The sequence below is a fragment of the Dama dama genome, chromosome X (genome assembly GCF_033118175.1).
Source record: "Dama dama isolate Ldn47 chromosome X, ASM3311817v1, whole genome shotgun sequence".
Lineage (NCBI taxonomy): Eukaryota > Metazoa > Chordata > Mammalia > Artiodactyla > Cervidae > Dama > Dama dama.
In genome coordinates, this window is record NC_083714.1 from 35,908,933 (window position 1) to 35,923,270 (window position 14,338).

Sequence of the window (14,338 nt, forward strand, 5' to 3'; positions counted from 1 at the left end):
GGTGAGTTTAGCAGGTGCTGAGAGTGTAAGAACAAAATCTTCCTGGGACATTTTAGGGGGCTTAGAAGACAAAGTGCAGAGCAACAAAATCACCAACCAAAAAGTTCTGGCTGTGAGTAAATCCCTGAATTATTAATGGGCTTCCCTGGTGGCTGAGATGGTAAAGAATCTGTGTGCAATGCAGGAGACCCAGGTTTGATCCCTGGGTCAGAAAGATACACAGCCTTTTTTTTTTTCACCCTAGAAAACAACAAAGTGACACACAGAATTGACTCCAATTTATTGACCCAGCACTGTCAGGAAACTAGGTGCTCTAAAAAGGCAATATGCTTTCAAGGGCAATTTCTGTATTTTGAAGGCATCCACTTTTTCTAAAATTATACTTTCTGGGACTTTTCTGGCAGTCCAGTGATTAAGACTGTGCTTTTACTGCAGGGAGATGTGGGTTCAATCCCTGGTCAGGGAACTAAGATTCCACAAGCTATGCGGTATAGTCAAACATACACAAACACACATATATACTTTCTTAACTTTTAAATCAGAATATTCCAAACACAATTATTTAATACTGCCCTGAAATATACCAGTGCCCTCAACGGTTATGTTAGAGAGGTGTCTCTGAGTATTCACCCATCCTAATAGGGCTCCAACTGCCAAGGATCAGCAAATTCTGGGTCTACTATTCAGCCTCTGGCCACCCAACCTGTTTCATCTCTCACTCCTCCCAGATGTCAAGCCTCTAAACCTACCCATTCCTCTGACCCATCCACTCTCCAACCAGCACTACTGGCTACTCCTATGCCTACTCCTAATCAGTTTTGGACTGGGAAGCCAGGTAACTTAAGCTTTTTATCTTCTCACCTATAAACCCTATCTACCGAATTTGAATATAAGTGCCTCCAAAAAACTGGATTCTGGTTTTGAACAAAATCTTTGAATCCCCAGCACCTAGCATTCTGCTCGATACAAAAGGCATTCAATCAATGATCAGGGATGATAAATTTCTGAAGGCCTTTTCTCCAAGTAGAATGCATGGGCTTTATGACAGCTGTTTCCATCATTTAGCTTTTCTGCTTACTTCCACATTCCCAGCTGCGTTCTGGATGACTATGCCGGCCAGAAGCCTAGGGATTTACTGTACTTCTATTTCTTGATAAGATACTTGAAGAGAATAAACACATGGCAAAGAGGACATTAAAGTAAGGGATAAAGAGATTTTTTTTTATTTTACCAATAAAGATAAAGGGAAGAAGTATCACCCAGCACACTGACACTTAATCAATAAACAACAGCAAGGCTGGATTCCTGTCTAAATCTCTCCAAAGTACTCTCAATGTCCCAGTCTTTATTTCTCAACCATCAGCAAAGCATCACTGGTGATGGCATGTACTTGCATCTTGACTACAAAATATTTTCCCCAAGTTTAACAGATCCTTCTCTTAAAAACAGTTAACCAAAATCAAAACAAACATGCTCTGGATCTCAATCAAAGCACTCTTCTGAGATAAGTTTGTGATGAAATTTATTGGAAACTTCAGAATCACAGAATATGAGGTGGAAGGGACCTCAGATCATCTAGGGCACTGTTTCTCAACCATGGCTGCTCATGGGAATCCCTGAGGAGCTTTGAAAATTTTACAAGGGGCTTCAAACGCAGGGGGTGAGGGTTCAATCCCTGGTAGGGGAACTAAGATCCCACGTGTCAGGCAGCATGGCCAAAGGAAAAAAAGAAAAGAAAAATTGAAAACTTACCTTGCCCTACTGCCAGCAAGTATGATTTAATTGGCCTGGGGGTAGTGCCCAGGCACTAGTGGATTTTAAAAGATCTCCAGGTGGTTCTAAAGCATGGCCAGGGTTGAGAATCCCTGATGTAATCCAGTCTTCTAACAACGCCACACCCATTTTTCAAATGGAGGCAAAAGAACCTGACCAAAAGGATCAAATAATTAATTTGTCACAGAGCTGGGCTAGACCTGCTCTTTCTAAGAAACCATGTAAACTACTCAACCTAGGACAGTGGGGTTTCTTCCCTCTACCCCTCCCTTCCCTTTTCCTCTTTTCAATAAACAAACATTCTCACCTATCCCAAACTAAATTAATTTCCTGAATATACTCTGCCTTGGAATCCCATTGCCTAATTCTTGACAGCCTAAACTAGGTCTGTTTCCCTGTATGCACTTGGTTCTTTTCTCTCAAAGAACTCTGGGAGGTTAATCCGGCGTGGCTGCCCCTTAAAGAAGCCATATTGCTTTTCCTCTGAGGCTGGACTCACTTAGCCCATCCTTCTCACCATTATCATCACCTGAGCCCTCTTTCAAGTCCCTGGCAAGGCTCACCTCTGATTCTCTTTCAGCTCACTTAATTTCTAGTTTGTACCTGCCCTGCTACACCTCATGGACTTCCTAAACTCTTCCCATTTTGTGAAAGATGCCTTTTTCCCTGAAGCAGCCTCTTTTACTCTGCCAGTTAGTCATGCCGGGTTCTTTTTTTCTTCCCCCAAGCAGCTGGTCTTTTTGATGTTTGGCACACATTTATCTGGGCTTCCAATAAGATGTTTTTACATAGTTTCCAGGCTTCCTGGAGGTTATTGACTTTTTTTTTTAACTCTTCCATTCAATTTTTTTCCTAATTTCTAACATTTGTTAGAGTTTCTTTTTCAAAAGTTGAATACCTGGCTGATGGATCTCTTTGATTTTTCTCTCCCACCAGATTGCTGAATTAAATGCATCAGAACTTAAATATAATATTTCAAATTACCTCCAGGATGGAATCGTTTCATGAATTTTCTGCACTTTCATGTTCTCGATAGTAAGAAACAGATGTTTAACCAAGTGGAATTGAAAAATGCTAGTTTTTACCTGTTTGCATTTTAGTGTGTTTGCTTATATTTTGGTCACACTGCATTACTTGTGGGATCTTAGTGCCCTGACCAGGGATTGAACCCAGGCTCTTGGCAATGAAAGCATGGAGTCCTAACCACTGGCCCGCCAGGGAAGTCCCTGCTGATATAAACTATCCATATCCTGAAGCCTGTGTTGTTCACCTTGGTAAAGACAACAAAGAAGATTTTTTTAAAAGGTCGTTGATGTGCATCAAACAGCTCTATATGCTGAGTCTAAGGTGTTAAATTACTCTTCTCCATTTGCTTTAAATTGCCTAATCACAAAAGTCTCAATTGTTTGTTTCTTAAAGAAACCAGGAAGAAAATCAGAATTCTGAATCCTTCTGAAAAATTCCTATGACACTGTTATTAATGAAGTGGTAAAGACGGGCAGTCCCATCAAAGAATAAAAAGTCTCCAAGTTATAATAACATTTCTAGGAGGGTTTACGCTAAACTTACTTCTTTTCAGAATGTTTAGACCCAAAAGTTTCCCAGGAGAGCAAGAGACTGCGGAATGACGATCTATCTATCATCAAGGCAGCATAATCTCATGAGAGCACTGGTGTCCTGCCAGACAACGCAATCTAATTGTCTATGTGACTCCCCCAACCCCCACCATACACGCACCTGTTTAACAAATACTGCACTGCACGCCTGTACCTGGCACCGCTGGGCACACAAAACGCCAGGAGCTGCTATATGCCCTCGTTCACTTAGAGCTGAGGCAAGAAGACACACGTGTGCCTGCACACACAATGAACTAGGATGCAAGACCGCTGGGTGCAAAGACCATGGCTCTGACTCAAGCCAGGGTTTCAGAAGAAGAATGCACATAACCCTGGGGGTTCAGGAGTGACTCAATGAAACTATCACTTGAGATGCTTGAAGCCAGGGAAGCTCAAAGCGGAGGAATGCGTCCACTCAGCACTGCTGAAGGGAAAGGAAGCTGGTGATACTTAGGATGGAATAGGGGAGGGGGACAGACAAGAGGCAGATAGACCAGTTAAGAACTATTTAAAACAGCCTCCCTACCTTTATCCCCCTTGCCTCACCAACCCTGAACTCCCAGTGCCACTAGTTATCTTCCAGAAACAGTGTGACTAATAACACTCCCCTTCTCAGAAGCTATCTTTGGCTCCCCATGGCCCAGGAAATACAATTTACAGTTAGCATTAGATTGTCTCCATTAGGGTATAGCATCAGCATAGTGCTGTGGGGATGGTCTTTAGCTAGTTAGTTACTGATTCTTTCATGGGCTTCCCAGATGGTTCAGTGGTAAAGAATCTGCCTGCCAATGCAGGAGACACAGGTTTGATCCCTGGATCAGAAAGATCTCCTGGAGCGGGGCATGGCAACCCACTTCAGTATTCTTGCTGGGATAATCCCATGGACAGAGGAGCCTAGTGAGCTACAGCCCATGGGGTCACAGAGAGTCAAACACCACTGAGTGCGCAAGTATAGGTTCTCTCATAGCCTATGTTTCCAAAACCAGCCCTCTATGGGAGTCGGGATGATCATGTTTAGGGCCAGGCCCAAAGAAAGCACTTAAGAGCCACCCATCTTTTCACTGAGGCCAAAATGCATTTTTGGAAAACATATATTGCAACCAATTCAGTGCTAAAACAGATGATGTTATTCAGGAGCCAAGTGCCTTAGATGAACACTGATGCTGTTTCCCTTGTTGAGACAACAAAAGAAAACTTCCTTTTTCATTCCTCAGTCTAGTCTCCAGCTAATCCTGAAATTGCATGCAACCCAATGTGAGTCAAATCAAAAAGGAAAATAGTAATTATGCTGAATCAAACATTTTATATTTGTATGTTCTAACTAGAGACTGGGCTGTGTAAGCTAGAACTTTTCCTAAATTCTTTTCTGAGCATGTCCAGGAAACTTGGGATAATTTCTATACTGACAGGTGAGAAAAATCACAAGTTCTCAGCAAAATCTAACCCACAGAGTTAAAGTATGTAAAAGGGAATACAACCTTGAAGACACGCTGTGTGTCTTACATGTAATATTCAATGCAATAGCAGAAAGTATTCCTACTTCTCCAACACACATTCTCCCAGGTAATCCTAGCATAGCTTATGTGATTCCCTTGGAGATACACACGAGTGTGTGAGCACACTCACAGATGCACTGGTCATAAACGTAAATGGGAACAGGAAAACAAAAGCTCCCAAATCACAACTATGATGCCAAGTTCTCCTTGGTAGCCTTCGATCTCACCTTAGCAAGCTTAAGGTTTCTAACCAAACTGGCTCACGCCTCAAGATAATTTCAAGCAATGATTAGATGAGTAATAAAACGCCAACTGTTGCATGTCCTTTATCCTGTCCTTATGGAGGGAGGCACAATGAGAATGCTAAGATTTTACAATTTTTCATTATAAACATTATTTTTCTTAACTATTGAACTACCATTAGTGAGTTAATACCCTAGTCCCAAATCCCTTCTCCCTTGAACTCCCCAGGCCCTCCTTTCTCCTCATCTGCACCACTCATATGGTACTTATCACATACCATGTTGTATTCCCATCATGTGTATACAGAGCTTCTCTCCCTATTACCTGGGAAGCTCCTAGGGGCAGAGCCCTCCTGTCCTCTTTGCTGCCTCCACGATGCCGAGTGCCTCCACAGAAAATCGCACCTAGTACATGCTCCAGAAGATATGCCCAATGAAAGCTGAACAAAAATCTATATTTTGTGTTAAAGACCCCTTTTGATCATGGCATCTGAGCTGCCCATTATTTGGTAAGTACAGGGGTCAAGTGGATAGGCAACGCAAGAAAGACCTAGGTTGGAGGCCCTGTCAGCCTGATATATTCCCTGACACCCTTGAGAGCACATCAAATTATCTTAATTATGATCTTAAAAGACTGAGAGTCCTTAAGAACGTGGAACAGTCTCAAAGCCTGTTCAAACCTCTAGAAGGCAAGTGCAAGGCCGTTGGGAATCAAACCTTCAACTTGGGCTAAGCCTGGGGCTAGGCACTCAGACGCCGTGACCCTTTGCCTGGAAAACAATCGCGGACTTTTTGCACTTAAGAAAATGCACACACCTCCCGCCTCAACCAAGGGAAGTGCCTGACAATTAATTCATTCAAATCACCCCATTGACTATGCTCTCCCAAATGACCAAAATTATCTGAGTGGACCATAGGAGAGACAAGGACAATGTAAGCATCTGGAGAGGCCAGGGTGATAGTAAAGATTACCCCTGTTTCTATACTGACCATCTAAAGGTATTTACTTGGGTCTGTCTGTGTTGTGACAGTGTCCTAGACTCAAATGAATGCCTCTAACACTCCACATTTTTGAGCCATTCAGTCATGCATTTTTGTTATTGTTGAAAGTGGTGCGAAATTGCACTGCATGAGCTCAAGTCCTTGGTGGTCTTCCAAGGATTCCAGCTAAAAAGGCACTTCCTTTGTTCCTCGGGAGAATGCAGTCCAGTAGGTCATTCAAAAGGGGAAATAAAAGCAGCAGCCCTGGGAGGGAGATGAAGGACAAGACAAAAAGAATAAAATGTTTTGGGTGTGAGCACATTAGCTTCCATTTCCTGCTGCTGGTCAGTAATAACGCTCCTATCTTTAGGATGGGGGGATATGTCCAGAGAAACATTTACGCAAATATATTCCTCAGGTGTTTTCCGGGGACCATGACAATTGAAGGGATCACCTAGCACTGTCCTTGAGCACCCTGCAAACTTCCTTTTTCCTGAGATGCTGACTGGGAAAGATGTCCCTCCCTGGCAAGGCTACACAGAGCAAAGCTGGAGAAGGTGGGGAGAACAATTTCACCACCCACTCCCCCAACGCCTCCAGTGCACCTCAAAGGCACATACTGTTTTGCATGGGCAGAAGATGAAAACTTGTCACATTCCCATTAAGTGCATCGCTGCATCAATCCCTTCAAAACGGGGGAATGACAACTGTAACCTTCACGCCAATCATCTCCGCTGGGCCCCAGGGCCCAAACCGTGCAGGGCACAAAGACCCTACGTCTGACCTGTGGAGCCTCCAAGCTTCAGTGGCTGCTGGCTTAACTTTACTTTTTCAGGAGGGGCGGGAGGGAGAGGAGAAAGAAAGAGGGCTTTTTTTAGGGCTCTCCAGCCAATAAACTCGTGCCGCTGGGAAGACAGACTTGAGCTCCCCAAAAGACAAGCAGCTCAAGGGCAAACAGTCTCTAATCAGTAATGTGCGAGTTACTTGATAACTGCCCAGGTGCCGTGGGCTCCTAGGCTGCTCCACCGATTTCTTGGGTTCTATTTCTAGATAGATACCAGTCACACTCTTAAAAGTGCCCAGCAACTTCCCTCAATTACCTTTGTAATTTATGTGTAATTGATGACTGCACTTAATCTCCAAGGGTATTAATAGCCCTTTCCAAAAAATGACCCCCGAGTCTTCCTAAGCCTTTGGAAGCGCCTGGTTGAAATTACAGTATTTCCTCTGGGGCTACCGCCCCCCTGCCCGCCCCACCCGGGTGACCAACACCGCGAGGCAAAAGCGCGCTCTGCTCACTTCCATGAAAGGTTCGGAATGGAGGCTTGGCCCCCGGGGCTCGAATCGCTCACTTCTCCGTTAGGTTAAGCTGGCCATCGGCCAGCTAGATTCGTGATTCCTTCTGAACCCTCAGGGCGAACAGGCTACCTGCCCCGGCGCGGCCCGCGGGGCTGCGCGGAACAGTTGGCCTCTCTGCGAATGCTTGAGTGCCACCCAGAGGGGACCGGCCCGGCCACCGCCGCCCGCCTGGCAAGGAGGGCCGAAGGGCACCCGACGCAAAGCTGCCTCCCAGGCGCTCGGAGAAGGGCTTTCACAAACACCCCACGCACCCCCAGCGCCGAAATCCGGGTAACTTTTTCACTGGCTAAACTGTCTCTATTTGCATAACCATCTCCAAACTGAGATGCAGGTTTCCCGTAATCAGTCCTTTCAAAGGTTTGTAATTGAAAGTGCAATTAACCCTTAAAATGAGGTAAGAAAAAAAGAAAGGGGGGGGGGGGGGATACCCTTCTCGTCCAACACCTTCCGGAAAGCAGGAGAGTTTCCAAAAGTCAGGGTTTGGAGGGCTGGAGAGTCGTTTTTCTTTTTAAAGGCCACTTCTAAAGCCGCTGGAGCTACTAAAAGTCCTCATCCATGTCAGGGCTGGGAGAGGCGGGGAGTGGGTTTAAAGAAAATCAATGAAACATCAACTCAAATTCCACGTTTCGCGCCCCCGGGAATCTGGCAAGCTCTAGAAACCCCCCTCAATGGCGGCCCCCACCCCACCCAACCTCTAGTCACCCCGACAACAAAGCGGGGAGCCCAATAAGGAGTTCAACCCGGAAAAGGCGAGGGAGCCGGTGACACGCACTTTGCGGGCCAGAGTCCTCTGGGGCTTCCTGGGACCCGGGAGACCGGGGGAGGGGGTTGGGGGATGAAAGCAGAGCGCGAGAGTGACACGGGGCAACTCCGGGGTGCCCCTCCGCCCACCGCGCACCGGGGGCCGCCGCGCCGCGGGGCACGCTCTGCGCCGGGGCTCGCTCCAGCGCGCCCGTATATTTCTCCGTCTCGGCTACCTGCGTCCGGCGGCGCGGAGACCGGCGGGGCAAGGGGGCTGCCGCGGCCCCTTCTCCGGGGTGCCCGTCTCGGTGCTCGCCTCCCGGGGGCTCCCACCTACCGTTGATCTCGTGCATGGGGGCATCGTTCTTGTCGAAGCCTTTGGACACGTAGAGACGTCGCACTTCCGAGCAACTTTTCGACTTGGGCTCAGCAGCCAGCAGCGCGGCGCAGAGCGCGGCCAGGGTGCAGAACAGCGCGGGCAAGCCGAACCGTGCCATGGTGCGGGCCGGGGCGGACGCGCTCCCACCTTTGGGACCGGACGGAAAGTGGCGGGCGGGCGGGCTCGGAGACGGGGGCTCGAGAGCGGAGTCAAGAGGGCGAGGGAGTTGGAGGAGTTGGAGAAGGAGAACAGGAGGAGGAGACGCGGGGCGAAAAGTGGATCTGGGCCTCGCGCGTCAGGCAACGGTCCCCGGTGCCAGGCGCCCGGCCCGGGGAGCAGGAGGAGGAGGAAGGCGTGGAGGCGCTGCGCGGCCCAGAGGGAGCGGAGGCGCGGGCCGGTGACCTCCGGGCTCCGCGGGGGCAGCGATCCGGGCGAGCTGGTCGGCGGCGGGACAGGGGCGCGGGGAAGGAGGGGAAGGTGGCAGGCGCCGCGGGGGCCGAGGAGGGCGTGGGCGGCGGCGGGCGCTCGCGGCGCGCGGCTCGGGCTGCCCGGCGCTGATCCGCTCCGCTGGCTCGACTCGGCTCGGCTCGCTCTGGCCTCGGCCGCGCGGCTGTGCCCTCTTCAGCTCTACCGCTGATTGACTGGCCGGCGTGCGCGGCGACGCTCGACAAACTTGGCCCAGCGGGCGGCACCCGGGGGGAGGGGGCGGGCGGCGGGGGGGGCCGGAGACGGGCGGGAGCACGCAGGGCCGGGACGGGAGAAAACCTGGAAGCGGGGTTGGATCCGGAGCAACCAAATCCACTTCCTAGGGGGCCGCGCCGGGCGCGCGGCGCTCCCTCGCGCGACACGCCCCGCCGGACTCCTCCCTCCTTCCCTCCTCCCGGGAGGCGGGGAGCCTGCCCGCCGCCCCCCACCCGGAGACGACCGGCTAACTTCTCCGGGTCGAAAGGCCCAAGTCCCTGGGGACCGGGCCGAGCGGCTGGGACTTGGAACCCATGTCCGAGTCCTCGGCCTTCTGCGCGCCGCCACCTGACCCGCTCCCCGCGGGCCAAAGCCGGACCGAGCCCTCTGGTCTCCATACCTACCCCCCCCAATCCATCCCCCCCACCCCACTCCACCCCACCCCGCCGCTGCCGCCCCGCAGCCAGGAGGACGCTCCTCACCGCCCAGCTCCTGGGCTAGGAATGGAAAGCGCTGGCATTAATCTCATTGTTTGCTGCAGGCAGCCTAGGGACTTGTGACTACGAGCTGGCCCTAGAGAGCCTCACCTGGCCTCCTCAGATCTGCTTTCCATCAAACGGTGCTCACTTGTTTGGAAACCTGGCAGGCATTCTCAGCCCACCCACACACCCCCCCACCCCCACCCCCAAGCTGGTTCTGCTACAAGTCTAATCAAACCCTAAACTGGGAGGTTCTGGACCCCCCGCCCCCAACTGCCGCGCGGGCGGGGCAGGGGGGCGAGCTGGCAGATTGAGGGTTGACCTTGGAAACCTTCTGGCCCAAACTCACCTTCTGGCCCCAAATCTCCTTCTGCACGAAGGGAAACTGAGGCCCAGAGAAGGAAGCTCACTTAGCATGAGGCTGGGGGTGCCCCCAGATCCAGAGATGACTCCCAGGTCACATGGAATAAAGTTAGCCAAGGACCACCGAGTTCCCCTCTGCCCTTAAGCCTCTTGACAGAAACTCAGACCTCTCTAGGACCCCGTCTCCACGTAGCCACCTGAAAACTGGAAATGGGTGAGTCTTCCCACCTTCTAAGCTTCGTCAGATTCCATTAATGAATGTTTTTGAAGCTCCCAGGGCTCCTTAATGAAGGGAACTGTGCAGATTGGGAACTTGTCATTACCCTTGTTATTGTTACAATCTGCTGTAAGAGGTTAGGGTGAGAAGTGCCTCAGACACCTCGGGAGTGTGCTGGGAACTAGGCAGATAAAAGGGGCTGGAACTTATTATTTGGCTAGACTCTCAATTCCCATAAAATTACATAGGGTGAAGATATGAACCATCATTACAATTATCACCCTCATAGGGTTTGTTGAGACTTCCCCCTCCACTGTTGTTTGTAAACCTGGTTGATGTGGCTGGCTGTGAGGAGCTGTAGAAAGTAGCTAGCTGTTGGTTTGAAAGCTCACTATAGACTCTTCTACGTTTTATTAACTCTTGGAGATCATCAGCATAAACAGATGGGATTGTGACCCATCTGTAAGTGGGGCTTCCAGTTTCTGTGGGTTGGCAGAAACAAACTCCAGTACAAATGAATTTCGTGCCAGTTTCGAGGGACTTTCAAATGGTCCAGGTTTTCCTTAAACTGATAATCATCAGGTCCTCAAGGCATTGCTAGAACTTAGCCCAGCAATTTTAACTTTCACTCACTGATGCATTTGCTTAAAGATGTTCTTTCCCAAAGAGAATACGATCTGAGGTGGGACCAACGTTAATAATAAAATGAAACCCAACCACCTTAAATGAGAAAAAGATACTCCCAAACTCTGCAGCCCAAATCATAGAAAACTTCCTTTCACATCAAGTACAGGGTGAACTCATTCTTTGTCCCCCAATTTACTTTAGCTCTTCCTGTTTATGTATTATTAACCAAAACCTGAGCCTTTTCCACCAGAAACGGTAACCTCTGGCGAGAAACGAATCTGGACAAGTCTGAACTTTACCACGCGAGGCAGGAACCCCAAATCCTGCTCAGAGGCAGCTCCCACTTCAAAGCCTCCTTTCATTTAAATACAAACAGGGTGAACAACTGGCAATCTGCGAAACAAATACCATCTAGCTTCCCTTTTCTGATGGCCTGTAGCTCTCCTCCCCATCCCCCTCACTCCCATTCCAGTTTTTCTGCACTCCTTAGTGGAGATGCACCTATTCTGTAAGTTCTCTGAATACCAAAAAATGGACTGGGGGCTGCAGGTAGAGTGCGGGAATCAACAACTTCTCAGGATGATCAACTTTCATATTGCCTTTGGGGTTTGTTTTTTTAAATTGAGATAAAATACACTAACCAGGAATTGCCTGGTGGTCCAGTGATTAGGACTTTCGCTTTTACTCATGGGGCTGGGTTCCATCCCAGGTCAGGCAAATATGATCCTGCAAGTCACCTAGTGTGGCCAAAAAAAAAAAAAAGTGTACAATTTGGTGGCATTTAATTCATTCACCATGGTGTATAGCCATCACCACTAACTAGTTCCAGAATATTTTCAGCATCTCAAAAGAAAACACATTAAGCAATTAAAGTCCATTCCCTTCTCCCCCGCTAACCCCTAGCAACCACTCATCTTCTTTCTGTCTCTATAGATTTGCCCATTCTGGACATTTTACATAAAAGAAATCATGTCATATGTGGCCTTTTGTGTCTAGCATCATGTTTATTTTCTAAGATCCATCCATGTAGTGGCATGTACACCACTTTGGGTTAAACAGTACTTTAGAGTTTGCAGAGTGCTTCTAGGCACACGCTCATACTCATAGAAAATTTTAGTGATTTTGAAAATAGATCAGCAAACTGAGTCTCACTGAAGTTATGTGGCTTATCTACAGCCACAGAGCTCTTAAGTAGCTGAACCAAGACTGAAAAAAATGTAGGGCCTTTGACTGAATCCCATATGTGTTCAGTTCAGTCGCTCAGTTGTGTCTGACTTTTTGCGAACCCATGAACATGCCATGAACAGGCATGCCAGGCTTCCCTGTCCATCATCAACTCCTGGATCATCATCAACTCCTGGCTCAAACGCATGTCCATCAAGTCAGTGATGCCATCCAACCATCTCATCCTCTGTCGTCCCCTTCTCCTCCTGCCTTCAATTTTTCCCAGCATCAGGATCTTTTCCAATGAGTCAGTTCTTCGCATCAGGTGGCCAAAGTATTGGAGCTTCAGCATCAGTCCTTCCAATGAATATTCAGGACTGCTTTTCTTTAGGATTGACTGGTTTAATCTCCTCGCTGTCCAAGGGACTCAAGAGTCTTCTCCAACACTACAGTTCAAAAGCATCAATTCTTCAGTGCTCAGCTTTCTTTGTAGTCCAACTCTCACATCCATACATGATTACTGGAAAAACCATAGCTTTGGGTAGACAGACCTTTGTTGGCAAAGTAATGTCTCTGCTTTTTAACATGCTGTCTAGGTTGTTCATAGCTTTTCTTCCAAGGAGCAAGCATCTTTTAATTTCATGGCAGCAGTTACCATCCACAGTGATTTCAGAGCCCCAGAAAATAAAGTCTGCCACTGTTTCCACTGTTTCCCCATCTATTTGCCGTGAAGTGATGGGACCAGATGCCATGATCTTAGTTTTTTTTAATGCTGAGTTTTAAGCCAGCTTTTTTAGTCATATGCGTGCATGCGTGCTAAGTTGCTTCAGTCATGTCCGACTCTTTTGCTCGCCTATGGACAGTAGCCCACCAGGTTCCTCTGTCCGTGGGATTGTCCAGGCAAGAGTACTGGAGTAGGTTGCCATTCCCTACTCCAGGGAACCTTCCCGACCCAGGGATTGAATCCGTATCTCTTATGTCTCCTGTGTTGGCAGGTGGGTTCTTTACCACGAGTGCCACCTGGGAAGCCCGAATCCCATATGAATGTCCCTATTTCAGATTAATAAATGTTCATTGAGCACCTACTACATGTCAGATGCTACCCAGCCTGAGAGGGAGGAGAGATAAACAAGCCAAAATGTATTTGGCTTGTATTGTGGTAGAGTTGGTTTTTCCAGGTGAGGCATTTCTCCTGAGGTGGCACTGAGGTCGCTTGCTGGCGGGCAGAAAGAACAAAGTATATACTCACTGCTGCAGGCTTCCAAGCCCAGAAAGTACTCGAGCCCCGGTCACTCTCTCAGCTTTGGGATGAGATGGCCAAGAGATGGCCCACTGAGGAGCTGTTTTGGTTGCCAAATATGAGGATGAGGAGTAGGACATCACTTCCTTCCTTAATACTTGATTGTCTTGCAGCCCTCCAGTCTCTCCCCTACCATACCCAGCCATCCCACAGCCATCACAGTGAGCCTTTCACATCGCTTGAACAATGTCCCTCCCCTGCTTAACCTTGCACCTCTCCCCGCATCGTACCATATTACTTTCCAGATCAATTGCCAAGTCACTCGACAGCTCTGGATTTTTGCTGTTGGGCCAGAGTCTCTATTACCAGCTTTCTCACTGGCCCTTCCCTACCCTGTATCTAGTGCTTGGCCCCACAAGAATGCATCACCACTCTCCATCATGCCTGCATCCTCACCCTGCCTTTGCTGGGAATACTTTTTCATTCCCCTCCATTCCTTGGACAAGTCGTTCATACTTGTCCATCAAAATTCAGCTGAGGGGACTTCCCTGATGGTCCAGTGGCTAAGACTCCTCACTCCCAATGCAGGGAGTCCAGGTTCAGTTCCTGGTCAGGGAACTAGATCCCACATGCGAAAACTTAAGAGTTCGCATGCCACAACTAAAGATCCCACATGCAGCAACTAAGACCCAGTGCAACCAAATAAATATTAAAAAATAAAAATAAAAACAGAACTCAGCTGAGATAGCACCTCTTCTTGGAAAACCTTCATGGATTTGCATACCCCCACACAAAAGAGCTGATGGCTCCCGCTTCTGAGCATCCAGAGCCCTGTCTATACAAAATGACTACCACACTTGCGCCTTAGCAGAGGTCCTGATTTCTTTCAGGATTCTTTGACCCTATCCCCAGCAGCCTCCAAAAGGTCTTTTAGGCTTTTCATTCGAATGCCTCTTGCCTGATGGGCAGTTTTTCAGGGG

At 48.5% G+C, this 14,338-nt stretch overlaps 1 protein-coding gene across 1 annotated transcript in view; it reads right to left on the reverse strand.

Moving 5' to 3' along the window:
• Nucleotides 1-9,044, reverse strand: part of GPC4 (glypican 4) — a 107,491-nt gene extending 98,447 nt beyond the window's left edge. Inside the window, exon 1 of the mRNA XM_061136041.1 lies at nucleotides 8,546-9,044. Within this exon, the coding sequence (XP_060992024.1) occupies nucleotides 8,546-8,705 (160 nt within the window). The 5' untranslated portion in view covers nucleotides 8,706-9,044. The remainder of the gene's footprint in view (nucleotides 1-8,545) is intronic.
• Between the last annotated feature and the right edge of the window lie 5,294 nt (nucleotides 9,045-14,338).